This window comes from Lethenteron reissneri, chromosome 18, assembly GCF_015708825.2.
Source record: "Lethenteron reissneri isolate LAM-NWPU_2019-01 chromosome 18, ASM1570882v1, whole genome shotgun sequence".
Taxonomy (NCBI): Eukaryota; Metazoa; Chordata; class Hyperoartia; order Petromyzontiformes; family Petromyzontidae; genus Lethenteron; species Lethenteron reissneri.
Genome location: NC_083796.1, coordinates 7,065,771 through 7,092,781, shown reverse-complemented (window position 1 = coordinate 7,092,781; position 27,011 = coordinate 7,065,771). Strand labels below are relative to the sequence as shown.

The 27,011-nt window shown below is 45.0% G+C and overlaps 1 protein-coding gene across 7 annotated transcripts; it reads left to right on the top strand.

Moving 5' to 3' along the window:
- On the top strand, nucleotides 1-26,800 carry LOC133343591 (uncharacterized). 7 transcript variants are annotated; one of them, XR_009755267.1, is made up of 5 exons: nucleotides 1-231; nucleotides 1,413-1,556; nucleotides 2,036-2,151; nucleotides 11,856-11,963; nucleotides 15,650-16,226. XR_009755267.1 is itself a non-coding variant. In XM_061553279.1 (5 exons), the coding sequence occupies exons 1-4, from the start codon at nucleotides 23-25 to the stop codon at nucleotides 15,862-15,864; spliced, it is 648 nt and encodes a 215-aa protein (XP_061409263.1). In that variant the 5' UTR covers nucleotides 1-22; the 3' UTR covers nucleotides 15,865-15,871; nucleotides 26,559-26,800. The 7 variants fall into 7 exon arrangements, 6 of the variants coding, with proteins under 6 accessions (XP_061409263.1, XP_061409264.1, XP_061409265.1 ...); XM_061553279.1 differs by lacking the exon at nucleotides 1,413-1,556 and adding an exon at nucleotides 26,559-26,800 and having other exon boundaries at nucleotides 15,650-15,871; XM_061553280.1 differs by lacking the exon at nucleotides 1,413-1,556 and adding an exon at nucleotides 18,473-18,593 and having other exon boundaries at nucleotides 15,650-15,871.
- The last annotated feature ends 211 nt before the right edge of the window (nucleotides 26,801-27,011 follow it).

The following is a 27,011-nucleotide window of genomic DNA, read 5'->3' as shown; positions in this document are numbered from 1 at the left end:
TCCATATCTGCATTTTTCTGAGATGGCATCAAGAGGCTGCAAGCATCCGGCAGACACATTTTGCTATGTCTGCGGCCAATTGATCAAGACAAGAGCGAAAAAGTACTCTGTGGAAGCATCTGCTAAGATGTGTGAGGCCTACAAGGCATATTTCGGCATGCCTGTCGGGGATCAAGACAAACCCTGGGCACTTCATTTCACCTGCGAGCAATGCAAAAATAACTCTGGAAGGTAAGATGAACAATTGTTGCTCGGAATTGTATGTTATCAAATTTGTAACAAAAACTAATTATTAAAGTTTTTTTTTATTTTGAAATGGTTTACAATTTTCAATGTTATAGAAAAAATATATCGTATATGAAAAATGTTGCGAGAATCTCTTACACATTAGTCATGAGGGAAATACATTTATTTTTGTAGGATGGTGCAGAGGGGAAAAAAGAGCCATGAACTTTGAGAATAGGTTTTCCCCTTTTTTCGGGCAACAAAACAAGTGTTAAGATGTTAAAACACCAAACTGAAACCTTTTACAAGGAATCATATCTGCATTAACCACAATACTTGTGGTCAGAATGCAAACAAAACATACTCTGATAATATATGCATTGTCTTTGAAACTGATTGGTCCACACCAGAGACAGCTTTCTTTTGAGCCTTGTCTCAAAACGGTGTTAGACCAGAGGACGCCAAAAGGCGAACAGCACAAAGACAATGGCACTATCAGGACATTGCGAGGTCGGGGTGAGCAGCTACATCAACAGACCTCCTTTGCCAGTATTACATTATGATAATAGGTTTTCTCTTTTCTGCCAATAAAACATGCACATACTGTCAGAGCAAGTTTTTGTTTGTTTGATGTGTTTTTTAAAATGACTTTATGTGAACGAAAAAACACAAATTCGCCAGTTTTCTCATTGAAAATACGTAAATTTCAAAAATATCACTGTCCTGGTCACAAAAGCAAAGGTTGTGGGGAATAATAGCCATTTTCTATACTTTTTAGGCATAAGCAATAACGAAATAACACTTATTACCCAGGAACAAAAATCAGTGGTTGTTTACTGATGAAAGCCTCACCATGTATCAGGAGTCATTTTCAGGAAGTTACAATTTTGACGTATTCGGTCAACGTCCCCAAATGTATTCCAATTGTGCTCTCGGTGTATTTCCATGAGTGTCGATTCAGAACTCCCACAGAGAGTGCATCACCGCGTGTGTTAGAAAAAGGACCACAAGTGTGAGAGTTATTCACATGACCTCTCATCAACATACTGGTTGGCACACATTCCCACACTCTCCGAGATCAATATTCCTCACATCGCAATCAAAATGGTATTTTTACTTCTCAATGCTGCTGCAATTCAGCCAAATTAAGTAAGACGTGTTTCCATGCGATGGCGTTTTTTGTGCAGTTATTGGCGACCGTGCTTAGACGATCAACTCACTATAATTGAGGACCCAGTTTAATCACTGGCAGCTGAAACAACAATTTTAACCCAGGAGCTGAGCAGTGCCAGCTCAGTGTTCTAGCCCCTGAACCACCCAGCCACCTCAAGGTATGTTTCTATATATTGTATCTACATTAAGTAGGAAGCCAGAGTGGTTGTAGAAAGCTGATAAAACTAGCGGGGTGGGGGATATGTATTTATTCTACTGCCTCCTATAGGCACCACCTTGCTACCCAAGAAGTGAATGTTTCACACGCAATGGCTCAATCTTCACATGATCCACCAAATATGCTTATACGTTAATGGATGGATGACAGGCTCAAATAGCCATAGTTGAGAAAGGATTGCTGGCATGAGGCTTTGAAAAGAGAAGGCTCGTTCCACCAGCATCGTCAGAAATTCCCCCAAAAAATACCCGAGTGGGGGAAGGCAAATGAAGGATAACTCGGGGGGAGAAATAAATCGATAACCCACAAACGTTTCTTGTCCAGAAAGTCGAGTTTTGTTGACAGAAGGTAAATAGATTATGGTACCATATTCACCAGATTGTGACGCTTCCGCCCCACCCACGTATTTTTAAACAAAAGGTTTGGGGACGCAGCTTATGTTTCCGGCGAGCCTTGGAATACGGAGAATAACACCGAGTGGATGGAGAGCGAGAAGTTCATTGCACGGCCAATGTCGGAAGGTGAGAACAATTCAGGTGAGACACTTAAAAAATGTCACTTTTGATTAATGTATAAATTAACCCGTAAAAACAAAGTTTTTCACTATAAATCCTTTATATGCATCTACTCCCATCATACAGAAACAGCCACATGAAACTCCGACCAAAACTATCACGTTGCCATACATAGCAGGCGTGACCAAAAAGATCTCTAAAATTCTAAACAAACATAAGATCCAAGTCCGATTCAGTACAGTGCATAAAATCCGTGATTTGATTCCATCTGTGAAGGATGTCGTTCCTGACTTACAGTATCCTGGAGTCTACAAATTGAGTTGCATTTGTGGTGATTGCTACATTGGAGAAACGAAACGTCATGTTTCTGATCGTGTCCGCGAGCACAAGTCAGATCTGAAACACGGCAGAACTGATTCTTCGGCTGTTGCCGATCATTGCTACAACTCGGTGGGCTCTCATGAAATTGTATTTTCCGAGACCAAGGTTCTCTGCAAACCTCCTGGCTACCATCAAAGGTTTGTACACGAAGCCATACAAATATACAAACACAGACATAATTTCAACCGTGATGACGGTTACAAACTGAGTAATCATTGGAAAGATGTGATTAACCATGCAAAAAAGATTTAACTACACTTATTTGCCAATCTTATTTGACAGAGAACCATTACAGTTTTACCATGTTTAATGGTGGTCCCCCCTGTCACAGGTTGCGTCACAAACCGCACCTCTCCGTAACAAAGGCTCAGCCTTTGTTATGCAGTCTATTCTTAGTCTCAAGCCTCACCTTACCATATTAATAAAAAGTATGCGGCCCTTGCCCCACCATCTTCTCCAACCATTATATAAACGGAGTGGTAGTTCCTGGAATCTCTCATTTACTTGATACAGCTGTCCTGGCTGTGACGGTACCACCTGAAGACGGAAGCTTGCGTTGCCTCCGAAACGTCGTGATTTTTATTTTATTTTACTTTTTTATGTTTTTTACCTACGTGACTTTACCGAAAAAACCTAAGAATATGAATCATTGCAGTCACGAAAGCTTCAAAGGCTAGAGTCCTCTCGTCCTCTGGCTTGAGATGGCTGCCACCTATGGGTCAGATGATTGTCTGCCATCATTAAGCAATTGGTAATTAAATATTTACTTTTTTTTCCCTAAACTGTAAAATTTTGGAAATTTTTTTCACGAAAATTAATTGTCACGCACAACGAGTCTGTGTGGAAAATGTCAGCTCGATTGGATGACGGGAAGTGGGTTAAAAAACGACCGAAAGATTTGCACGGTCATAAGCAAGCAATCACGCAAGCACGCAAACAAGCAAGCAAGCGAACTTAATATAAAGGATTTAACAAAAAGTGTTTAAATGAAAGCCAGCATGACCTATCCCCCAAAAAGCACCTATATATGTGTGGGGTTGTCAAGTTTTTTTCTCCCAGGATAGACCCTCCCCCCCACCCCCCTTCAGATTTCCTTCGTGAACGGCAGCAGTTCTGCGCAAACTCTTCGCCGTTCGATGGTTGTCAGTAAGGGAGGCCCAATGTGGACAGAACAGCCGTGGCCGCTTGCACCCGCTGAGCCCACTTGCACGGTAGGTGCAGTTTCTCGCGGCAGTCCGCCACCATAACTCGAGGAATTCTCCCATGCAGGACAAAAACACCTCACGGCCGGGAATAACGGGAGCCTTGTTGAAAACAATGGAGAGGAGGCAGAGCCAGCTCGTCCGTCCCTGGCTGTGTTTTGGCAGTAAGCGGAAGTAAAATCTGTTCGCAGTTGGGCAGGTGGCGAGTGGTTAGGAAGCAAAGCGACAACAACAAAAAAAATACCGTGTTGCCCTCCGAAGCAAAACTTCTTGTGAAAATGGGAATCTGAAAAAGGATGCCAATGTTGAAATGTAAATGTCGTGGGTTTACTCTCCAACACAGCGGTGTGCCGAACTAGTAACTAATTGGCATGTTTTGTTGTCGTGACAAACCTGACTAATTGGTCGTGTCGGGTGGTGGCGGGTTTAACGACCCGAACATTTATATTTATGTGATCTAACCCAAAAAAAACACCTCTTGTGAATGTTGATGATGTGATTTTGTTTTCTTAAAGAATCGCTTAAATGGTTCCTTTTATTCCATTCTGATTTACAAAGCAGATTTGTATATCACTCACTTTAATCTTCATTCATTATCTTTATACCCTTAGATCATTGGGGCTAAAGGTCTTGGTTGCAAAACAATCTCTAATATAGGGCATTATTTCCCTGAAGACAAAAATACGATATTAATATTGTTTTGGGACACAATCCCTCAGAACTGACATCACGTCTACATGAGCAAATGTAGGCAGGACAGTGGGGAAGGCCAAAGGATAAAAAATATATAAAAACACAAGACGAAATGGCTTCACCACAGACCATCATCGCAACAGTACAATTGTCGCGACTTGAAAGTTTACGCGTCCCGGCAAATCCTCTAGGGAATACAGGGGAAACACTATCAAAAACACTCTCTTGCCAACCATTAATCAAAGCCTGACATTTCATTATAAACTGTGCTCATTGTTGCGCTATTATGTCATGAGCCTTTTCCCAGGCCAAGGCGATATTGTTAGGGCTGAGAAATATCAGCCCAAGCCTTTCCTCGTGTAAACAATGTGCATGAAAAGCCACCCGTCTTGCGTTGACCTTATAAAAGAGTTTTGCTCACGATCACGGTGAATCTTTTTGTTGTTGTTGTTGTAGTAATAAGATTTCTGGAAGCCAAGTCTTTCAAATGTGTACGAGCACGGGGTCTGCGCCGCTCGCTCTGTCACGATCCATCGCGTGACCAGCCCGATGCGTGTTGTTTACAGGAGCGGCAGTGAGGCCCTGCAGCTCATGCACTGGGTCACGAGCTCAGATTCACACGCTTGCTTGGGTAACCAGTGTTGGAACAGTACAGATAATGTGGTGGATGATTCATCTCAAACGGTGCCCATGCTCGCATTCACGCGTCCCACACAGCACACGTGGCACTCTGAACCCATACAATCACAATCAAACAACGACATTGATCCATGTGAGGTCAGAGCTAATTTTCTACTTAAGGAGTACGTCCTACAAATTGAGAAATATTAGCCCGTTTGAAAGCACACTCATCATTTCACAGTCCTTTGGCAATTCACTGCTGGATGAAGGCCTTCCCTACACATTTCATTAAATGGCGATTGTTTCACCCATACTTCACCGCGCTGCTCAAAGTGGAGTTCGGTGAACGGAGAGGCAAGAGGGCAAGTCTAGTTCGGGTATCAATTGCCACTGACATTCGCGATGTCTGCGAATTGAACTTAGGTCGCCGGGTTCGCAGTGCAGTATGCCGACCAATGCACTGCCACCCCCACAACTCGTAAAGACAAATTAAACACGTTTTTTTTAAGCCAATGAAAGGAAGAGGAAATTTAGAATGCCTTTATCGTACGCGAGTATACTTTTTTATGTCCCTCTGTCTGTGCCCTGCAGCCTGTGCTCTTGAGAGAGTGCCTGGGGGCTGGCTCGAGACATCTGGTTTAGATATGCGTTTATTGCACGACTTCCAAGGCTGGTAATTGTATCGTTGTGCCTGCCTTTTGCAAAGAACGAGTGGGCTGGGGCAGAGTATGCGCGCGCGCGCGTGTGTGTGTGTCGATGTTGATGGCAACTGGTGGGGAAGGGAGGGGATGGAAGCAGGGAATGAGGTTTTGTTGGCGCGGGAACTTCCAGGGGGTTCAGAGGATGCGAGGGACGGAAGGGGTGCAGTGGAAGAGCGCACCCGAGTGGGTACTTATCCGAGCAGTTTGGTGCCACATTAACGGCGTTCAACAAGCTCTGCCTATGTTCCCTTTAAGTAGGGGGCCACTGTTTTAAGTCGGGCCAATATTTTGGAAAGGCACTTTTTTTCATGTTGACGAAATGAAAAGTAGGCGACGTACACCGATTGCGAAAGAAAAAAAACTCCACCAATATTGTAAATTTTGTTTGCTGAGCACAGGCGCCTGGCTTCTTTATTCGCAGTAATTTCAAACCGTCTTGTGTTTCACCTCCTCTCTGGGTTGGTGCAGGCACCTCGGGCTGGGAGGCTCGGATGATACGTGCAGACAGAGGCACCGAGAGGGCCCCAGAGATGGAGAGGGGGAGGGGGGGGGCTTTAACGTCACGGCAACAAGATTTGACGTTACCAACTAGAGCGTTCTACGAGTCCCAGAAAAGTAAATATATATTTTTTAAAAATGTATTTTGACTCGCAAATGGAGGCTGATATGCGCTCCCTTGCCGAGATAGTCTGCTTTTGAATGTAAATAACATTTCATCAAAGCATCAGGTTTTAATGCGTTAAATTAAAAAAATATTTATCCATTGCCAAAGGGGTGTCCGGCGTATGTTTCCTATTTTAAAACTAGACTTGCCACCGTCATAAATACGGTTTGTGAATGCCCTCATTATCTTTATCTTGGTTTTTGTTAATTTATGAAACAGGAAATGTCAGGGGCAGCCATGTAATTCAAAACCATAGGAATTTCCACATTTCAGCCCGAGCCAATTTAAACGTGAATTATTAGGGGACTCCGCAGTAACTGATCCAATGGAGGAAGCAAAATCAGCCCAGAGACTTACCCGACAAGCACTTGTTTTTTAGAGCCTAGCATTTTTCAGATATCAGCCGAGCTCGAGAACAGTCGCTTCTAAGAAGAGAGAGAGGGAGAGAAACCAAATCCCGCTCCGGATACACGAATGCGATTGGACGGCTATAAATCTATCCAGATGAAGCAATGTACATGACGCAGGACTTAATTGTTTTCTTAGTAAGGCGTTCAACTTTGCTAAGTGGCACTTCTGAGGTCAAATGCCCTCCAAGTACAGCAATGGGTCTTTCACGTAGCGGGGAATATAATACGCGAGTGTGCGCTGTACGTACGCCGCTGCTCAATGGAGGCTTGTGCTGCGCGTGCTCCATCATCGTGGCCTGGGGTGAATGTGGTACAAAGGTGTCAGCCGCCCTGGAGCGGCGGAACTCTCAACGCCGTCGCTTCTCCGGACAGGACGATGGCAGCGGTCGACTCGGGCACGCACCGGAGTCAATCATTGTCACTCGCCGCCTCGATCGGGAGAAATACTCGTCCAGCGGCAACGTGTGCACTCAGAATAACTGGCCCAAAAGCATTTGCGTTTCTGTAGTCACCGTTATCGTCAGTGACCGTGTTCCATCTGCTGATGGATGAAGGCCTTCCAATATGCCATCGCCGTCTCGCGATGCTGCAACCCGTACAGCCGATATCGTTGTTCCACATTCGTGGTGAATGTCCAATTGGCTGCGTTCTCTACTTTGGCTGCCACTCAGTCGTAAGTTTCGACCATCAGCCGTCATCTCTGCGAGTGACATGTCCTGCCCAAGGTCATTTACTTTGCTCAATCGTAAATGTGATATCTCTAACTTGTGCATGCTTTCGACCCCACATGAATATTGCTGGACCGTACTTGTAATGGTATTCCCTTTTCAGGTATTTCATTAAAAGACTATTATAATTTTCACATTTATTTAATGTTCAAGTTCTAATGACATCACTACAGTGATCTCAATCGCATATATCCTAACATGTTAACTCATTTACTGTGTTCTGGGAGGATGCAACCAAAAAGACAAATAGCTCTTAACCCCTCGACTCATTCCTAGACTGCGATGATGAATGACCTGAATATGACTTTCAAAGTACCCCCCTCCCCCCAATTTTCAGAGGTTGAAACTCACATCGGGCAGCTTGGGACACACCGCCTGGGTAAGTATTCACAGGGGCTATCTGTATCGTGGGTTGCTATTCTTTTACACCTCTTCACGGCTCTCGGCGTGCCAGTTTTCAAGTTCTGTCGCTTCGGCCACGTGACACTCACCTTCATCTTACTGCGGTGAGCCCTCCTCACCCTTGTCACATGTTTTTGGCTACAACTGACCACCTCTTTTGAAAATCAACCTACGGCCTCGCGGTTTAGTGCCGGGTAATTGAAACCGGCTGCATGCTGCAATTGCAGTCCTGCGCCCGGCGGAATGATTTATTACTCGCGCCGGTCGAACCCTAATTGTGGTTCACAATCCCGCGCGCTCGTAAGCTGCACGCAGAACTCACCTTCCTAGCGACCGGCCGGGCTTCACGACCAAATTGGGCATTCTCAGGCCACGGATGAAGAAAGCGTGTTCCGTTGAGACAGATTCGACGAAATATCATTTTAACCTGTTGGTAAAAACAAACAAACAAAAAAAGTCCAGGCGTATCCATTAGCAACAGTGGTGGGGTGCGTTTGCCGAAAAGCCACGAGTTTTGACTGTTTTGTGAACACGCACATCTGGTCCCGTGTGCGACGACACCCACCTACGGAGGGCAATGCGCCAACAGGAGAGAGAGTGCAGCAGCATGAAGGATGTTGGCCTGACTGCGGAGAGCTTCATGATCCTTTTTCTTCTCAAACGTGTGTGGGGGGGGGGGTTCTCCAGGCAAGTCCAGATTCCGACTGCTTGCGAAAATACTGCAAACAACAACGAATCTGCCGAATTTACTAAAAAAACTAATTCCTCGCTTGAAAATGAACATTGAGACTGAACGACACTCCCCTGGGTGAATACATTAGTCATAAGTATGAAAAGTATACAATCAACTACAGCTCCAAGAATTGCAAGTCACTGCGCAATATATATTTTATATATGATACTGTATGCAGTTGAAATTGTGTTAAACTTCATAGATAAAAATCTTGATTTGAAGCTTTCGTGACTGCAGGAATCCATACCCTTTGTTTTTTTCGGTAAAGTCACGGAGGTATAAAGTAAAATAAATCACGACGTTTCGGGGAGCAACACAAGCGTCCGTCATCAGGTGGTTGCTTTACCAGACTTTCACTGCTGCTCAGTGTGGACTGCTCAAGGGTGGGAGGGGTAAGGTCGAGATAGGCTCAGATATCATTCGCCACCGAAGTTATCCGTAGCTGACTGAGATGGCATGGCGAGTCCTTCATCCAGCAGTGGAGTGACAAAAAAGCGGTGTTTTTTTTTATAAATAAACATTTCTTAAAATTATAAGGTTTTACCTGTGAAAAGTACAGTATCAGGAAAACATGTAAAAATATGCAATTTAGCAGTTATTATGTTTGAGACTAGAGTAACAAGAAATAATAACTCTAGTAACGAGTAACAGTAACTAAGTAACGAGCAACAGGCTTTGTCTGCTTCTGTCCATACTTCCAAAAAGCACCCAAATAGCTACGTTATTGAAAATCTGATAGAATATTTGGATTCAGTTCCATTGACAACCTCCAAATCTGAGCTATATTGCAAGCTTCGGTCCAAACATAAACAGAAAGCAAGATTCACCCACGCATTTTTGTGGGCCCAAATTGGATAGTTTCATTTTCAGACTCGTCTATGTACAGCACTAGCCTAAATTCCACCTTATTTTCAGAATTCTAGCCATTTGTTTTTCTAGCCATTTGCCTTTTTAGCCATTTGTCTAATCGTTTTTTTTGGGGGGGGGGGGGGTGTAATGTGAGAGGCTCAATTTCAACATTATTGTTTTAGATTTGTAGGAAATTGTGATATATATTTTTTGCACCTTTAAAAATTCCCATATGCACACTCTGGAGGCCTCGGTTTGGACTACTCATCCAATAATTTTGGTAGCCAAAAATCTAAAATTTAGGTTTTAAAAACGTTTTGGCCCATAAGCGATGTAAATGTCTTGGGGAGGCTTTCATTCAGGAGTGGGTAGATTTTTAGATGATGGCGATGATGAGAATGTATATCGTGACAATCTTTAGTTTTCCAGTCGTTCGATAACATAATTAGAATTTATATCGATCGCTCACGATTTGTGTAATGTGTGTACTCATCTGTATGTGCATACAGATGTTTGTATAAGGTTTGATAACACAAACCTTTCAATGGCTGTGTATAAATTGTTACACAATGCCACGCTGGCTTTTTTTTTATCCTAGTTTGACATAGTTAAAAAATACTAAAAATGTTCTGCTCTAATGAGCAATGAGGTAGTGCTCATCTCTTGTTTACAGCCCTGAGCCAGTGGTTGAAATTCCACTATCCAATGGAATAGGACAATCACTGTTACCTTCCCCATAAAGTGGTATTCGTTTTAACGACCACGGAGTGATGATGGGTTAAATCAACCCGCCCAAAACCATGATTTTAACCATCCGATTGTCAGCCCCACACTCTACCGCTGAGCCACCAGGCCAGATAGTTTGGGATAAACATTGGAACCGTGTACACCTGTACCAACAAATGACCACATCAAAAGCGTGATATTGAGCATCATTCCATCACATTCGTCACTGACCTTCCACGTGAGAAAGTGGCGTGCTATTGGTAACTAGGCTCTGGTTTATGACCTCCTGTGGCCTTGTCTCCAATCACGCCATGGTGGTGAGATGTAAACTCCCTCGCCTGACATGCAGGAGGTCGTGGGTTCGATCCCGACCCTGACGCCTATATATTTATTATTTGCATCTTCTCGATTATTCTCTGGGTCCCCCGGTTTTTCCCTTTATATTTAGAAACATTCGTTTAGAGTATTTGGCTGCTATAAATTGCCACATAAACCAGGTCGCTTCTAAAAAAGAGCTATATAGCTCAGTGGGCTATACCTGGTAAAATACAAACAAAAATGTAGTTAATAGATTACGGAGGCGTATCGATTCAAATTTTACACACAGGCCCCCCCCCCCTCTCCGACAAACGCGTGATTACAAAACGTGGTAAACAGCCGTAAAAGTGGGTCAAAAGCGCTGACAGACGACTTATCGCGTGCCCTTGTGCACGCAGGTGCACTTACAGCCGCAAACACCGCGACTCAAGGTGCTGCTTCGACTCGATATTGGTTCTGACGTCGCAGCACTGCCGTGTGAAGAGTGAGATAGCTCAACAGAGCGGGGGAGAAAAATAAATAAATCGACACGTTCCAACAACAAGCAAAAAAAAACCCAACCACCCTATTAGTTTTGAACAAGAACATTTCGGAACACGGTGTAATGACAGCCGGATCAGGGAGATGTCACGTCCACTGAATGCTTTGTTGCATTAGAAGCACTCGTGTGGTCAAACGTGTATTTAAATAATAAATGCAATTCCTTGGCAGGACCATTCTGTACTTGACTTTTGTGAGCTTGCGTCGTGGCAGCAGAACACAGCCGTGTGTTTTAATCGTTCATGAATAACAAACAAAAAAGATTGCCTTCATAGCTTTTTTTTAATAGATTGTTGGAACAAGTTACGTGTGCAAGGATGGCGTGATCAACACCATCACTCATGGATCACCTTTGTCTCCACAGCGGGGATGTTTACAGCCCTGAAGAGTGGCTGAGTTTCCCTGGGAGAGGCCCAGGGAGAGGTGCTGATAGCCACTCGCCACTGCGGTTAGCTGTGGCCACGATTCAAACTCAGACTGCTGCTTTATCATCGCGCATCGCACTAACCACTGCACTGCCACTCCATTTATACAGCGCGCACACACACACAAACACGATTCGCCCGTGACCAAATCACCCAGCATGTACCCGTTGAGCCTGGATAGTGCTTGTGTGCTTGTATTGATGGCTGATACACATACTGACATACAGCCGGTGTCACAGACTGCTGCAGGGCTATATCATGGGCAGCAGGAGAGGGTGCAGCAAAGTGCATTGTTGTACTGTATTATTAACCCACATCTTTGCTCCCCACAGCTTCACAAACCCATAGCAACCAGTGCGGTGAAATAACCCCTCAGTACCCATACAGCGTGGGCAGGGGCCCTCATACAACGGTGGTGTTGACAAAAAGTGGCTGTACAGGTACATCACCACACACACACACAGATATGCATTCAGTCCAGACGTATACAGTACTGCGTGCACATTCTATGCAGCTGTAATGGCTGCTACTGATTCCTCGGCAGGGTTGGGACTGCCAACGAGAGGTTCCTCTAAATACAGCACACAACGACGATGAATATATTCTTGGTTCTTTCGGTAAAGTCACAAGGCGCCCTTCCCCCCTCCACCCCAGCTTAAATAGTCGCTCCAAGTCTGGAGTGTGTCATTCAGACGCTGTCTTCTCGACAGACCTGTTCTTCACCTGAGGACGGCTGCTTGCGTTGTGGCCGAAACGTCGTGAGAATTATTTTATTATGTTTTATTTTTTTATTTTATTATTTCCATTCTACGTGACTTTACCGAAAGAACCAAGAAGATGAATCCCTGCAGTCACGAAAGCTTTAAATCGAGACGATTAATATTGCCGATTATTTTGAGTCCCACGGTGCTGCCCCAGCACGATGTGTTTTTTCTTGACTTAAAGCTTTCGTGACTGCAGGAATGCAAATTCTATGGGTCCTTCGGTAAAGCCACGTAGATAAAAAAAAACATTATAAAAAATATCACGTTTCGATCGCAATACAAGCAATCGTCTTCAGGTGAGAGAGTTCATTCTTCTAAAGAGAAATTCGGGCCGCAAAGAGACGACCGCTCCATAATCAACGTTTTTGGGTTTAGATCGCGTTATTTATAAATGTGTCATAACCCTCCACCACCCGACACGGCCAATCAGTAAAAAAGTGTCACGTTGACAAAAGACAAATTAGTTCACTGCTTTAGCCCACCGGTGTGTTGAAGCGCGAAACCACAACATTTACAATTTGAGTACGACGTTTCGCTGGTAATTGCATCCAGCATCATCGGGAAATTCGCCAGAATGGACGACCGCTGCTGGCAAACACCTTCAGTGCTGCGACAAGACGCAGTGGCACCAAACGGATTGAGCGGGGGTCACCTGAAGCGTGCCGAAGCACAAATTTCATCAACCCCGATGCACATTCCCTCACATCAGCAGCAGGCAACAGCAGACGTGATTCGCAAACACCGTTCGCAAAAACTCTTTTGGCGTCATCTGGTCCAACCCATGTGAGACTAGCCTCTAAGGAAAGCTGTCTCGGGTGTGGACCAATCAACTTCAAGGGCAGTGCACATACATTATCAAAGTTGTGTTTTTTGTTTGCATTATGACTGCAGGTATTGTCGTCAATGCAAACATAACTCCTTGTAAAAAAGGTGTCAGTTTTGTTGACAGATAGAAGGGTAAAAAAAACAATTATCAGTAGTTTTGTTTTTTTTGTTATTTGCTTTGAACCTATTTACGTGACTTTACCTAAAGACCCAAACAATACTCCCAAACAACGTTCGTACAAGTTGCCGTTAACGCAACCAGGGACTGCCAAAGTGCATCTACGTGGAGGATACACTAATAAACGGTGTTATTTGACTTTTATACATTTAATGACAAATAAATATTGATTCGTTACTCGGAAACGCCTGGACGAGTCTCACAAGCCTTTGAAGAGGGTCCTGCATTGCGATGGTTGACCGACGCGACGAGGATGGTGGGGTGCCCGCATTTGGACAATGCCACATTTACTCGAGTGCCTTGCAAAGCTCAGCTTAAGTGGATTATTTTTTTCTGCAAGTCAGAAATCATTGATGGTGTCGTTTGTTTCTTCTTCACACAATGCACGTTTCTGCGTGTCGTTTAAAACGTGTGCGGTTTCGGCCTGCATTTTATTACTGTTATCATGGCTGGTTTTTTTTCTTTCTCTCTCTCTCGACATTTACATATTTGATGCCATGTTGGCATTCGCCAAGATAATGGGCCTCGTACCGCGGAATTATGGGCTCGACTTACATAATTTCCAGCAGCAGACTTGTCGCAAGCATCGGCGACTTTACTGGATTGATTAATGGTAATTCTGGCAAATACAGTCGACAGTGTTATATCTCCGTATCACTGCTGCTTGTCACTTAGTCACATTTGCTCAAATTTTATTTGATGGTGACGTAAGACGAGCGTATCACAATGCACTTATTCTGGAACTGCTGATGGATTTTTTTTGCAAAATGCACAAAGGCGGAGTGCTTTTTAGGCGTCTTTGTGTGATGTTTGAAACTCTCAGTAGAGGCCCTTACTGAAAGTTGTCTTGAAAACTTGAATACATGAATGACGATCATTGTTGTCAGTAGTTCAGTACAGCACTCCACAATGTAAACTCCAAACCGGTGTCCATTGGCGTGGTCCAATATTCATCCCCTGCAGATGACAACCCTTCAACAAAAAACAAAATACCGTTCTAAAGGAAGCTGTTGCCATTTCTTTCATTTCCACGTTGTTGGAATGTTTTTTTGTTGCTGCATGGTATTCACCAGGAGACCTCAATCCACAATTTGGATGCAGTTATCGCCGTTTCGCGAGACTCGACGCGAGCCAGGCTGCTCCCTTGAGCTGCCCGTGCCTCTGCTGCAGTAGCAGCGGCAGCAGCAGCGCACTTATGCACTTTTAAATAATCTAGAATTAAAATGTATTTCTTTAGAACTGCGTTTTGTGTTTAGTCTGTTGTCATTGCCCTGCCCCACACCTCCTTTTAGCACGGTTGGCTAAGTACGGTGTGAAAGAAGTTCAACATATATATGAGTATGGGTCTCTGTGGGTCTCTGTGGTTCTATACGAGTATCTGGATCTCTTTGGGTCTTTTGTGGGTCTTGTCCTTCTGATATTAGGAAGCCACTGGAGCTATGTACTTTTAAATCTAGATTGAAAACCCATTCCTTTCGAAATGCTTTTTGTGTTTTGTTTGTTGTCCTTGCATCTAACCTCCCTTGAGCACATATGGTGCGAACGAAGTTCAACAAACTGTACATACATACTTACTTCCATCGAGCACGCGTTCCAAGTGCATGGCATTTCAAGACAAAGGGCAGCTTTTAAGAATAAAGTTTAAACAAAAAAATGAGAAAATAAGTGACGCATGCAAAAACATAGCGCAACTTCTTGGATGGCGTTGATGCTCTGTTATTTCTTACTTGTGAAAATATGTCTCTTTTTTTATAGATTTCCTGTTTTTTTTAATACATTTTATATCTCGCTCATATCTCCTCTGATTCCATCTCCTGTCTCTCTTACGACTGTAATGTGCAGCTGTTGTCTTCTACGTCACTCTCCTAAATAATGAATCTTGTCGGTATTATATCTCCCGTTTTAGTCTCACTCTCTCTCTCTCTTACATATCTCATACCTATTTTGAATACATCTTGTTCCCGTATCTCTTTATTTATCATACGTCTGTGGCCAACCTACGTCAGTTTGCATGTTGTGAGTCAATGTTCCGGCACTAAAATGCAAATTTTAAAAAACAAGTTCGGACATCGGCTGCCTTAAAAGTTTCATCTGAAGTGACGGACACAGTCAGCGGGAGTGGGTGTCTGGGTGGTCATTCGTGAACAGTCCATGTTTTCATTTGCTTACAGCCAAGCCTCTGAGATCCAGGCCAGGGTAATAAATTGTCTTACACGTCCCTTCACGGTTTTTTTTACGGAGACGAATACAGACGCAAAAAGCTCCCTCCCTGTCCCCCCCCCCGCCCAGCACCGCCCCGCTGGGGAGCATTCATTCGTCATGGTGTCGGCTGCACCGTATATTTTGTCTATGGTTACAGAGAGAACGAGTGAGGGGAGCAGGAACAGAGAGATCCCCGCGCTGCACCCAGGGGATGGCGATGGGGCGACGTTCACTGATGTGCCTGACGCAGAGGTCGCAACCGGGTACCCGATACCCGTACCCTACCCGATACCCGGCTATCCGTACCCGGCCAGGTACGGGTACCCGTTTGCGACCCTGGTGCGGCCGGGTACGGGTACGGGTAGACCGTGAGTCACTGGTGAGTAACTGTTTGTCACTCATTTCCCAACGTCTTGTCTCTTCTCACAATTCAAGTTCCTAGAATCAACCCACCCGCGCCTGCAACATGGCTTCATCCCAGAGGTCGCAATCAGGTACCCGATACCCGTTTGCGACCCTGGTGCGGCCGGGTACGGGTAAGGAATCAAAACCCGTTTGCGACCTCTGGCCTGACGCCACCTGTGGCAGCACAGACGTCTGCAGACGTATCTCTATCAACGTTACAGCCATGGCCGTGGGCAGATGCGCCGCGGTGGCTAGGAGATGTTAACTACCTCGCCTGGTATGCAGGAGGTCGTGGGTTCGATCCCTACCCTGACGTCCGCTGCTGTATATTTGGAGTTTGTGTGTCTCTCTCATCATCATCATCACGGTGGCTAGGAGATGTTAACTCTCTCGCCTGGTATGGAGGAGGTCGTGGGTTCGATCCCTACCCTGACGCCTGCTGCTGTATATTTGGAGTTGGCGTGTCTCTCTCTCATCATCACGGTGGCTAGGAGATGTTAATTACCTCGCCTGGTATGCAGGAGGTCGTGGGTTGGATCCCTACCCTGACGCCTGCTGCTGTGTATTTGGAGTTGGTGTGTCTCTCTCTCATCATCGTCACGGTGGCTAGGAGAAGTTAACTACCTCGCCTGGTATGCAGGAGGTCGTGGGTTCGATTCCGACCTCTAACGCCTGCTGCTGTATATTTGGAGTTTGTGTGTATCTCTCATCATCATCACGGTGGCTAGGAGATGTTAACTCTCTCGCCTGGTATGCAGGAGGTCGTGGGTTCGATCCCTACCCTGACGCCTGCTGCTGTATATATGGAGTTGCCGTGTCTCTCTCTCATCATCATCATCACGGTGGCTAGGAGATGTTAACTACCTCGCCTGGTAGGCAGGAGGTCGTGGGTTCGATCCCTACCCTGACGCCTGCTGATGTATATTTGGGGTTTGCGTGTCGTTCTCCCCGTGGTCGCGTGACTTTTTCTCCGGGTTCTCCGGTTTTTCCATCCACATTAAGAAACATGCTTTTAGGGTATTTGGCTGCTATAAATTGCCACGCGATAAGCCACTTCGTTGAGCTATCATTTGCGGCCATGTCGCTTCTGAAAAAGAGCTACATAGCTCAGTGGGCCTTGCCTGGTAAAATAATTTTAAAGAATGTTAGTTATTTACTGCGCACCAACATGTACCTCATGTAAACCACATGTACAGTTTGCAATTGAAAGCTTAACTTCCTCATGAAAAAATGTACATGGGATCGGGCAGGACAGTTCAAGTTCAAGTTCATTTATTAGGTATAGCTCTGTGAGCCATTCGGCTCTTGAATCGGGTGCAACCGCAACAAACAACAACAAAAACACGAACAAAAAACATCTTAAAGTGAATATGTGACTAAGTGCAAACAGAAAATCCAAGAAAAGACAGCAACATATTGCAGAAAAAACACCGTATACCAACGCTGTGTGCAAAAATCCCAGTGGGATGCAAGTCAAACAACAACAACAACAACCACAAGACAACTTAGATTAAGGCCATCAGTCTAACTCTGTACTACAACAAACAAACATGGCTTAACCTAAGGGATGTGATGGCTAGGGGTCGAGACTAGCGACGGAGTGCTCGTTAAAGGAGGGATGAAATACGCCCCAGAGAGAGAGAGAGAGATGACATCCTGCGCGGAGATGGAGCGATGACATCAGCTCATGTGCAGTGGCTACATGGATTGCTGCATCGCAGAACAGTGAGGAACGGTGGCGGATTGAAGAGGCCGTCATCCAGCAGTGGCTAGATCATGGCCTTATGATGATCTGATCAAATAATTTATGAGATCAATATACTGTCCTGTACATATGGCTGATGATGATTACATAAATCACGTGTGGTGCATTTTTTGAGGAGAATAAGAAGAATAAAAAAGAACATTCACCATTGACGAAGTTTGCCAACTTTCCCAATTTCAGAAAACTTCAATGAGCTAGCCGGGGGCGGGGACTATACACGATACATAAATGCATTAATGGTTATATATACGGACACATAAATACAGGATGAAAACCAACAAAAGTCAATCTCTCCACTGAAAAAAAAACTGCATTCAATCCATCAGCCTATAGGCATTCTGAACACATGTTTAAATAGTAGGTGCAGCAATCTGATAAGGTAGGTAAACTCTGGACTGAAACCGACTCCATCAGGCAAACTCCGTGCCACGTTGTGTGCCCCACCTTACCCCGTACACGGGGCACGTGCACTCCACTCCGGGTTCCATCACGCACGCTCCATGCCGTGTTGTGGTTCGGCCCTGTACGACTCCAAGTTTTCTATCTGGTAAGAGGCATGGAACGAGCAAGGTCAAAAACCTGACCAGTCCGGTCACAAAGTGGATTGGCAACCCTAAGTGTATTAGTTTGAGTTATAACCATCAAAGTTTGTCAGGAGATGGTCTTCAATGTGGCCACTTTCGAAGTTGTTAGTAAAATGAATGTGTCCATGAAATTGACTGTGTGATTGTGTGGTCATTATTTCTTAGGCGAGATGAATGTTGGATGTTAACACAGTAATATGTCTTTATCTTGACATCGCCTCTCCAGAATGTGTGCATCATACCGTCACATAGCAAGAGTCTCCATCTGAGATGGGACATTCAACACAAAACACATCCCCACAAACCTCGTGGCACTTTGAACAACAAGCCACTGTGGACAGTTCGCGCTGGAAAGTCGACCCGCACTCTGAAGAGGGACTGGACATTTGTTTTGCCTTCTCTTCGCTGCGTGTACATCCACTTCACCACACCACGAGCTATGGCTGCAGAGTTTGGTAGTACATGTTGTTTACGTCGTTTATTGTGAAAATTCGGTCACAGTTCCTATGACCACTGTTTCATTGCTTTTATGGCTTTATTTTGGTGATTTCGAAAAGTTTTTTGGTTTGGCCATGTTTGTTGTAGTACAGAGTTAGACTGATGGCCTTAATCTAAGTTGTCTTGTGGTTGTTGTTGTTTGACTTGCATCCCACTGGGATATTTGCACAGGGTTGGTGTAAGGTGATTTTTGTGCAATATTTTGCTGTCTTTTCTTGGATTTTCTGTTTGCACTCAGTCACATATTCACTTTAAGATATTTTCTTGTTCATGTTTTTGCTTTTTGTTTGTTGCGGTTGCACCCGATTCAAGAGCCGAATGGCTCACAGGGCTATACTTAATTAATGAACTTTGAACCACGAACTTCTGGGTACACCACAAGCCACGAGCGGACAACGCAGCGTTGTCACGTGGCAATCCGTGGGCTTGGCATAGCCCTGGGTAGACCCGGTCATTATGTCTGTGGTTGGTTCCCGGAGGGCATGGGCAGTGCGGAGGAATGAGGTCAGGGTGGATGCGAGTGCTTTCTGTCTGGCTCGAAACCAGACTGCGTGAGGAATGGTTCTCGCGAGGGGCGTGGACGTCTCCTCGCTGGCTTTGACCGTTCTCGATAATTAGCTCCACAGATTTCGATTTAAAGCTTTCGTGACTGCAGGTATTCATCTTCTTGGTTCTTTCGGTAAAGTCACGTAGAAGGGAACTAATAAAATAATAAAAATAAAACATAATAAAATAATTCTCACGACGTTTCGGCTACAACGCAAGCAGCCGTCCTCAGGTGATACGCTCCAAGCTTGGTGGTGTTTCATTCTTCACCTGAGGACGGCTGCTTGCGTTGTAGCCGAAACGTCGTGAGAATTATTTTATTATGTTTTATTTTTATTATTTTATTACGTGACTTTACCGAAGGAACCAAGAATATAGCTCCACAGATTCACAGAAGGGCATCGTGGCCTTGTCCCACGTGTGACCCTGGCAAATGCAAAACTTCACCGGACACAATCGGTGCACACGCACACTGCGAGTGTGGGAAATCTTGCCCAGATTACGATAAGGGACACGGTAAACTCATAGTCTCACAAACAAGACCCACGTCATCGTGCGCCGTACTATTTTCTGTGAAATTGACACTTAGGTGCCACGCAGAATGATCTTGAACGGCCGCGTGGCCTGACACCCGCGTGACGTACGCGCGGGGCACGCTGCAAAAAGCGTCTCCGATGCGTGCGCAAATATTGAGACAGTTGCGCCGTCGCGTACGCAGCAGGGATGATAGATGCTCACAGAGGCTGTCACGTCTTCATGCGGCTGCGGTGTGCTTGGGGGTCGTGTCGCTGTGAGCCGCAGGACAGAGTCGGCACTGGCAGTGTTCCAGACCTCCCGGAGTCCCCTTCTCGACTGCACCCTCCCTCCCTCTCACGCCACCCCCCCTCCTCCTCCCCCCCTCTCAACCCAACCTCCCACAGCCTCGGCTGAAATGAAACCTGAGCAGGGGGGGGTTGCCAAACCACCCACGGACAGCTACCTCACCACACAAAAAAGCACACGTACACACTCACGCATGCCAAAGAGAGTCCCATCAGCCATGTCCGTGAAATCCCCCGTATTTTTGAAGCGAGCTGTGCCTCTGCCCACCTGTTCCCCAGCCAGCAGAGCGACGGCCATGGGGAGAAGGCAGAGAGAGAGAGCTACAACATCCATTAACATTCCTCGGCTTGCCACGGGGCCCGAGCCATATTTATTTCCCTTTTCGCTTAATCCACGCCGACCTGAGCGATTTACCACGGGGGCTGCCAGGGTTGCCAGCGGTCTTCTGCGTGTGTCCGTGCGTGCGCGCCAGTCTGTCTGTGTGTGTGCGCCAATCTATGTGTGTGTGTCTGTGTGTTTGTGTGTCTGTCTGTGTGTGTGTGCCTGTCTGTGTGTGTGCCTATCTGTGTGTCTGTGTGTGTGCATGTCTGTGTGTGTGCCAGTCTGTGTGTGTGTCTGTGTGTGTGTGTGTCTGTGTGTGTGTCTGTGTGTCTGTGTGTGTGTGCCTGTCTGTGTGTGTCTGTGTGTCTGTCTATGTGTGTGTCTGTGTGTGCCTGTCTGTGTGCCTGTGTGTGTACGCCAATCTGTGTGTGTGTCTGTGTGTGTGTGTGCCTGTCTGTGTGCGTGCGCGCGCGTGCGGGTTGTTTATGTTATGTCTGCACGTGTGTATTTCCGTTTTGTTTGGTAACGTCAGCGTCGTGTTTCTGGCCTCAGTCGCGTGAAGGACAACACTCAAAAGCGACAAGGAATATTGTTGTTTTTTTCTCTTTGGGTGTAGAGCACAGCTGGGAAATGCTGAAGAGTCCTCCACACCCCCGCCCCCCCCTAATTTTTTTTTTAACATTTCATATGAGCCAAACACTTATAAAGCACATCTGTTTGGGGCTTTCTAAATTCATTTTTTTTATTTGAATAAGTGTCGCTTATTCGAATAAACGTTGTTTGGAAAATTGATAGGATGGTTATAAATGTATGCATCCTTTGTTAGAAAAAAAACCACTTACCCTACTCTCAAAGGACATGAAACATGTGCACGCCGTTCATATGTTGTTTAATAAATACGCACATGACCGGAGTAGAGACGGAGCGGTGAGCACACGATACTAGGAACTCAGAAACCGACTCCAGGCCATGGCTCACATCAGTCGCGAGGGATGTCTGATGTATGCTAAAACAACATGATGGCCAGAGGGTTCACAGAGACATTCATCCAGCAGTGGATTGACAAAAGGCTGTAATTGTGCGTTTTTTTTATTATATACAATATCTAGAATGCAATGAATACGTTCAAATGAAGAGCAATATATCAATGTGCCTAAAGAATAATGTTCATGATAATTGAATATTGCCGGCAATGACACGCGGATCAGAAGGGTGAACATTGAGAGGTCACGTGGAAAATGCGTGCCTCAAATGACTCCAACGAAAACGGGGCATGTTTTCTTCACACACATGCACAGGTGATTTCACCCCTGCTCTTTTAATGGACACCCAGCATGCGTTTATACCACGTAGCGACTGCAAACTCCTTCCTCTCCATCACGATGACACCTTTGTGGAGGCTGCACAGATACATGCCCGTCACAGTTCCTATGATCACGGTTTCATTGCTTTCATGGCTTTATTTTGGTGATTTCGAAAAGTGTATTGGTTTAGCCATGTTTGTTTGCTGTAGTACAGAGTTAGACTGATGGCCTTAATATAAGTTGTCTTGTGGTTGTTGTTGGTTGTTTGACTTGCATCCCACTGGGATTTTTGCACACAGCGTTGGTGTACGGTGCTTTTTTTCTGCAATATTTTGCTGTCTTTTCTTGGATTTTTTGTTTGCACTTAGTCACATATTCACTTTAAGATGTTTTTTGTTTGTTGCGGTTGCACCCGATTCAAGAGCCGAATGGCTCACAGGGCTATACCTAATAAATGAACTTGAACTTAAACTTGCTCTGCTCTGAGATGCGTGCACATCGGTGAGACTTAACAGCAGCTCGTGCGTTGGCTCCAGTTGAAGCCTCCGCATTCAGGAAGTTATATTCGTACGAACATACAACGTCTCCACGTGTTTCGATTGAACCTTGAAATATTGCCATTGGAGTTTTGACGTCACGCGAACTAATATCGTGAATTTGAAGTGAGCGCAATGCACGTTGTGAGCGAAAGCAATGTCACTTTATCTGTGGGTGTGTGTGTGGCCCTTTGCAGGATGAGAGCATCCCTACCCCATGCGGGTCGTGGGGGTTGTTTGACCATACTTCACCACACTTAACAAAAATTATATAATCAATGCATTCATCAATAATACTGCCGCCTTTAAAGGGAAAAAACATATATAATAGATGACGTTTCGAGCAACGGGCCTTCTTCATATCACGTACATTGCCACCACACACGTTCGTGTAGGTTGATGAATGTTGTAAGAATAGACATGGGATCGTATAAGTACAGTACAACAATGGCTTTCTCTACAATGCCCTCTGCTTCCCATCATGTCGCTAGATAATAGCCCCATACATTTCAAGTGTCTAGGATTATCCTTACTCTGAATACTTGCGGTTTTCACAATGTTGAGTGTATCACGGTCGTGCAATGGATTATCACGTTGATTGTTCTTAATTACCTGCTGTAAAGCACACACTCAGCTTTAGTTATTACAGTACACCTGCAGATGCCGATAGTCCAGGTACTATGTAAGGGTCAGTTCCAAATGTGTGGTCTTTACTTACAGGCGGATGCGCGGACTTGCATTACGTCTCTTGGAATTGCGATTTTAGTTTACGAGATGAGACCTCCCAGTAGGTGGAGCCAGGAGCTTGACAATTTGAGTGTGACATGACTTCTTTTTTGCCTCAGCTCACTCCGAGCGAGCATCATTTCACAGCCATCTTAAACGTAATGAAATTATGAATAAAATACGACGAACACTTTAGTCCACCCGCCTATGCGCCTTCTGGAACAGGCAATTCCCACAAGCAGCGTTTTGCCGAAAACTCTCGACCAGATTCCACTTTCTGAGTCTCGTCAGCAGAGCCATGCCTCTTTAAGGAAATACTTCGTGCAGCCTGTCACAGGCAAGATCACTTCTTCAACAACAACATAGGTCCCATTCTGCAGAAGAAGAAAAACACAAATACACAAAGCCCCGTGAACACGAACAATTGTCAATATCTTACCGGATATACAATTCTCAAGAATGAAGCCATCAAAAACGACTAATCGAGGCCGGTTTAATTACATCAGAATGAAATGTCTGTAAAAGCGCACATAATTAAAAAAAAGAATATTTCAGCAGGTAAAGCGATGAGCATTTTTTCAGAGGTAACCTGGTCACACGTGACATCTCGTCAAAGTGGCTGATACCATACGTGAAAATTCGTATTACCGGCCAAATACTCTAAATGAGAAGGGCAAACCCCGAGGATCCGGAGAAAACTCCGCGCGACCGCCACGGGGGGAGTAGGGAAGAAAGAGAGATTACGTGAAATGCATTGTCAGGGTCCGGGGATCGAACCCACGGCCTCCTGCATCGCAGGCGAGGGAGATAACTACGGCTCAATTAGCGTCTTCCGTGAGCAGCTACTTTGTAGCAAATCGAGTGTTCCACGAGGATGACATTAAATTTCGATTTAAAGCTTTCGTGACTGCAGGGATTCATCTTCTTGGTTCTTTCGGTAAAGTCACGTAGAATGGAAATAATGAAATAATATAAATAAAACATAATAAAATAATTCTCACGACGTTTCGGCCACAACGCTAGCAGCTGTCCTCAGGTGAAGAACAGGTCCGTCGATAAGACAGAGTCTGAATGACACGTCCTAGGCTTGGAGCGTCTATTTAAGCTTCAGACTCTGTCTTATCGACAGACCTGTTCTCCACCTGAGGACAACTGCTTGCGTTGTGGCCGACACGTCGTGAGAATTATTTTATCATGTTTTATTTTTAATATTTTATTATTTCCATTCTACGTGACTTTACCGAAAGAACCAATAAGAGGATGACATTGTTATTATCTTGGGCCGTGCGCTGGGAAAGTGCGTCGGGCTCGGAGGGAACGCGCCGTGCGTGCGTGCGTTGTAGGAGGAGGAGGGAAGAGGAGGAGGAGCGATGTTTCTCTTGGCACGGCGGGCGACAGCGCCCCCTCGCCTCGGCCGCCTTCCTCGGGGGGGGGGGGGGGTGAGGGGGGGTAGAGGGGGGTAGAGGGGGGGGGGCAAAGGAGGCCGAGGATTTTCATCAGCGCGGAACAGGGAAGTGGATGTCCCGGAGCGCCTCTTCTTTTGAGAAGAGCTCGGAAGGGGGAACGAATGCAGGGGGGAGTTGAAACAACATCGCCCTGGGTGCGACGGGTCTCGGGTTGCCGCAGTTGTTGGGGAGTGTGTGTGTGGGGGGGGGGATGAGAAGGAGAGCGGAGGGTGGTGGGGGACGGTGATGAGTCTTGTGAGAGAGAATTCTACTGCACCCAGAGGTGTCCCTGGTCCAGAAAGAAAACAAACAGCTCCTTTAATAAACAGAAGTTGTCATTCCAACACTCGCTGTCTTCACCGAAGACACTTTGGACATTTCTTTTTGCAATGCAAATTTAAGAGACGTTTTCCACGGAGAGTAAAGCAATGCGAACGAGTAAATCATTACGAAGAATACATTAGTCGGGTATCATATAAAACATCGCATTTGAGAAGTGTCTGTTGTTAGCATTGGTGTATTCTTTAGCCAAATATTCAAGAAGGAATGTTTATCAAAGGTCATCATGGCAAGTTTGCATAAGTTAGAGGCGAATTCTTTGTGTGCACACTGATTCCTTGGCGATATTGTGAAACTTTATAGGTTTCGTGAACGACCAGTTTGTGTAAAGAAGAGTTAAGATAGACAGAGGGACTGTAAAAGCCAGCAGCATGACGCACAGATTTGGCAGTCGCATTGTGTACACAGCATCCTCCGCAGACCCCCTGCGCATATGTAATAAACGTACGCACACAGTCCAAGTACAGCATGCCAGTGAGACGTAAATACAATAGTGAGCATTCAACAATCTTAAAAATATATATTTAAGTCACAAACGAATGAAACAGAACCAAGTGAACTGCAGCAGCACCTCTGCAATGTCAGAATCGATACATTTCATCATCACGGTGGTAACGCCAGAAGTTCAGCTGGCTCCATTCCACACTGACCCCATTTTAGCCAACACGTCACTTGCATTACGGCCCACTTGCTGTGCTGCATTGCAATGGGGGGTCTGCAGCAACGGATGCCATAGAGGGCGTAGGCGGCCGCGGCAGCAGCCACAAAGCACGATGTGCCACCCACTCCACAGGGCAGGATGGCGCCGGGTTTCGTAAAAAAAAAATTAACCACAAATATTTCTGGGAGGTGGCCGGGTGGCTCAGAGGTCAGAGCACTGAGCTGGCACGGCCAAGAACCCGGGTTTTAATCCAGGTTGTAACCACCCGTGATTATAAAATGGGTTCTCTAGCAGAAATTATTACATGATCTCAGCCTGGTCACAAACAACTGCACACACACACGCACAGAGTAAAATTGCATTTGATTAATGCAGTTAATTTTCGTAAATTCCAATGCGGAGAATTTAAAGTATTAGTTTGACTGTCATGCAATGAACATTGCTCTTAAATGCAGAGCGGGTGGGCATGTGTTGCCCTCTACTTTGCGGGCACTTAAAATGATCTCAGAGTGTTGTTGTGTGATATATTTGTTTCGTGGGCTGTTCTCTAACATGAAGGTTTGCACTGCACTGGGAGAGATACGAATGCCTAATTCATCTCACGACGTGACGCCGATAGCACAAGCCGGATATACTTGGGTGAAAAAACCCATCACAATTTCTTTGTTATGTTTCAAACACACCGGCAAGTTATTTTCCTCTTCTTAACTGAGGTGAGGAGCTCTGTGTGGCTAATTGAGACAAGTCAAAAGGAAAATAACTTAAATTTCGATTTAAAGCTTTCGTGACTGCAGGGATTCATCTTATTGGTTCTTTCGGTAAAGTGACGTAAATAATAAAATAATAAAAATAAAACGTAATACATTTATTTAATTACGTTTTATTTGTATTATTGTATTACTTTCCTTCTACGTGACTTTACCGAAAGAACCAAGAAGATGAATCCCTGCAGTCACGAAAGCTTTAAATCGAAATTTAAGTTATTTTCCTTTTGACTTGTCTCAATTAGCCACACCGAGCTCCTCGCCTCAGTGAATTGGTCATCATATTTTTGGAAGGGAATGCTGCTGATTAAAATAAAAAAAACTCATTTCATTTGTCCACGAATCTGCAGACCGAACTGTTGGCGGAGCGACAAGCTGGCACGTGACAAACGAAGCCTTGAAGTGATGCGACACGTGTCGATGACATTGCAGTTCACAGGAGGACATTAAGATCTGTCACGTCAGCTGAATATGAATGATGACCCAAGACGACTCAACTACGAGGGTTTAAAATAAAAAAAATGCTGCCAGACGATTCATTCCTAATAGTTGTACTGATTGAGTTTGCTTTAAGTTTGACGTACACAATTGATGACGGACTTATATTTTAAATAAACGCCATCAATATTTGCGTATAAGGTCATTGGGCTACCTAACAAGCTAATGTGGTTACGTCGCATTCCTATTACTCCATTAAGTATTTTCTTCTGATTTCGATTTAAAGCTTTCGTGACTGGAGGGATTCATATTCTTGGTTCTTTCGGTAAAGTCACGTAGAATGGAAATAATAAAATAATAAAAAT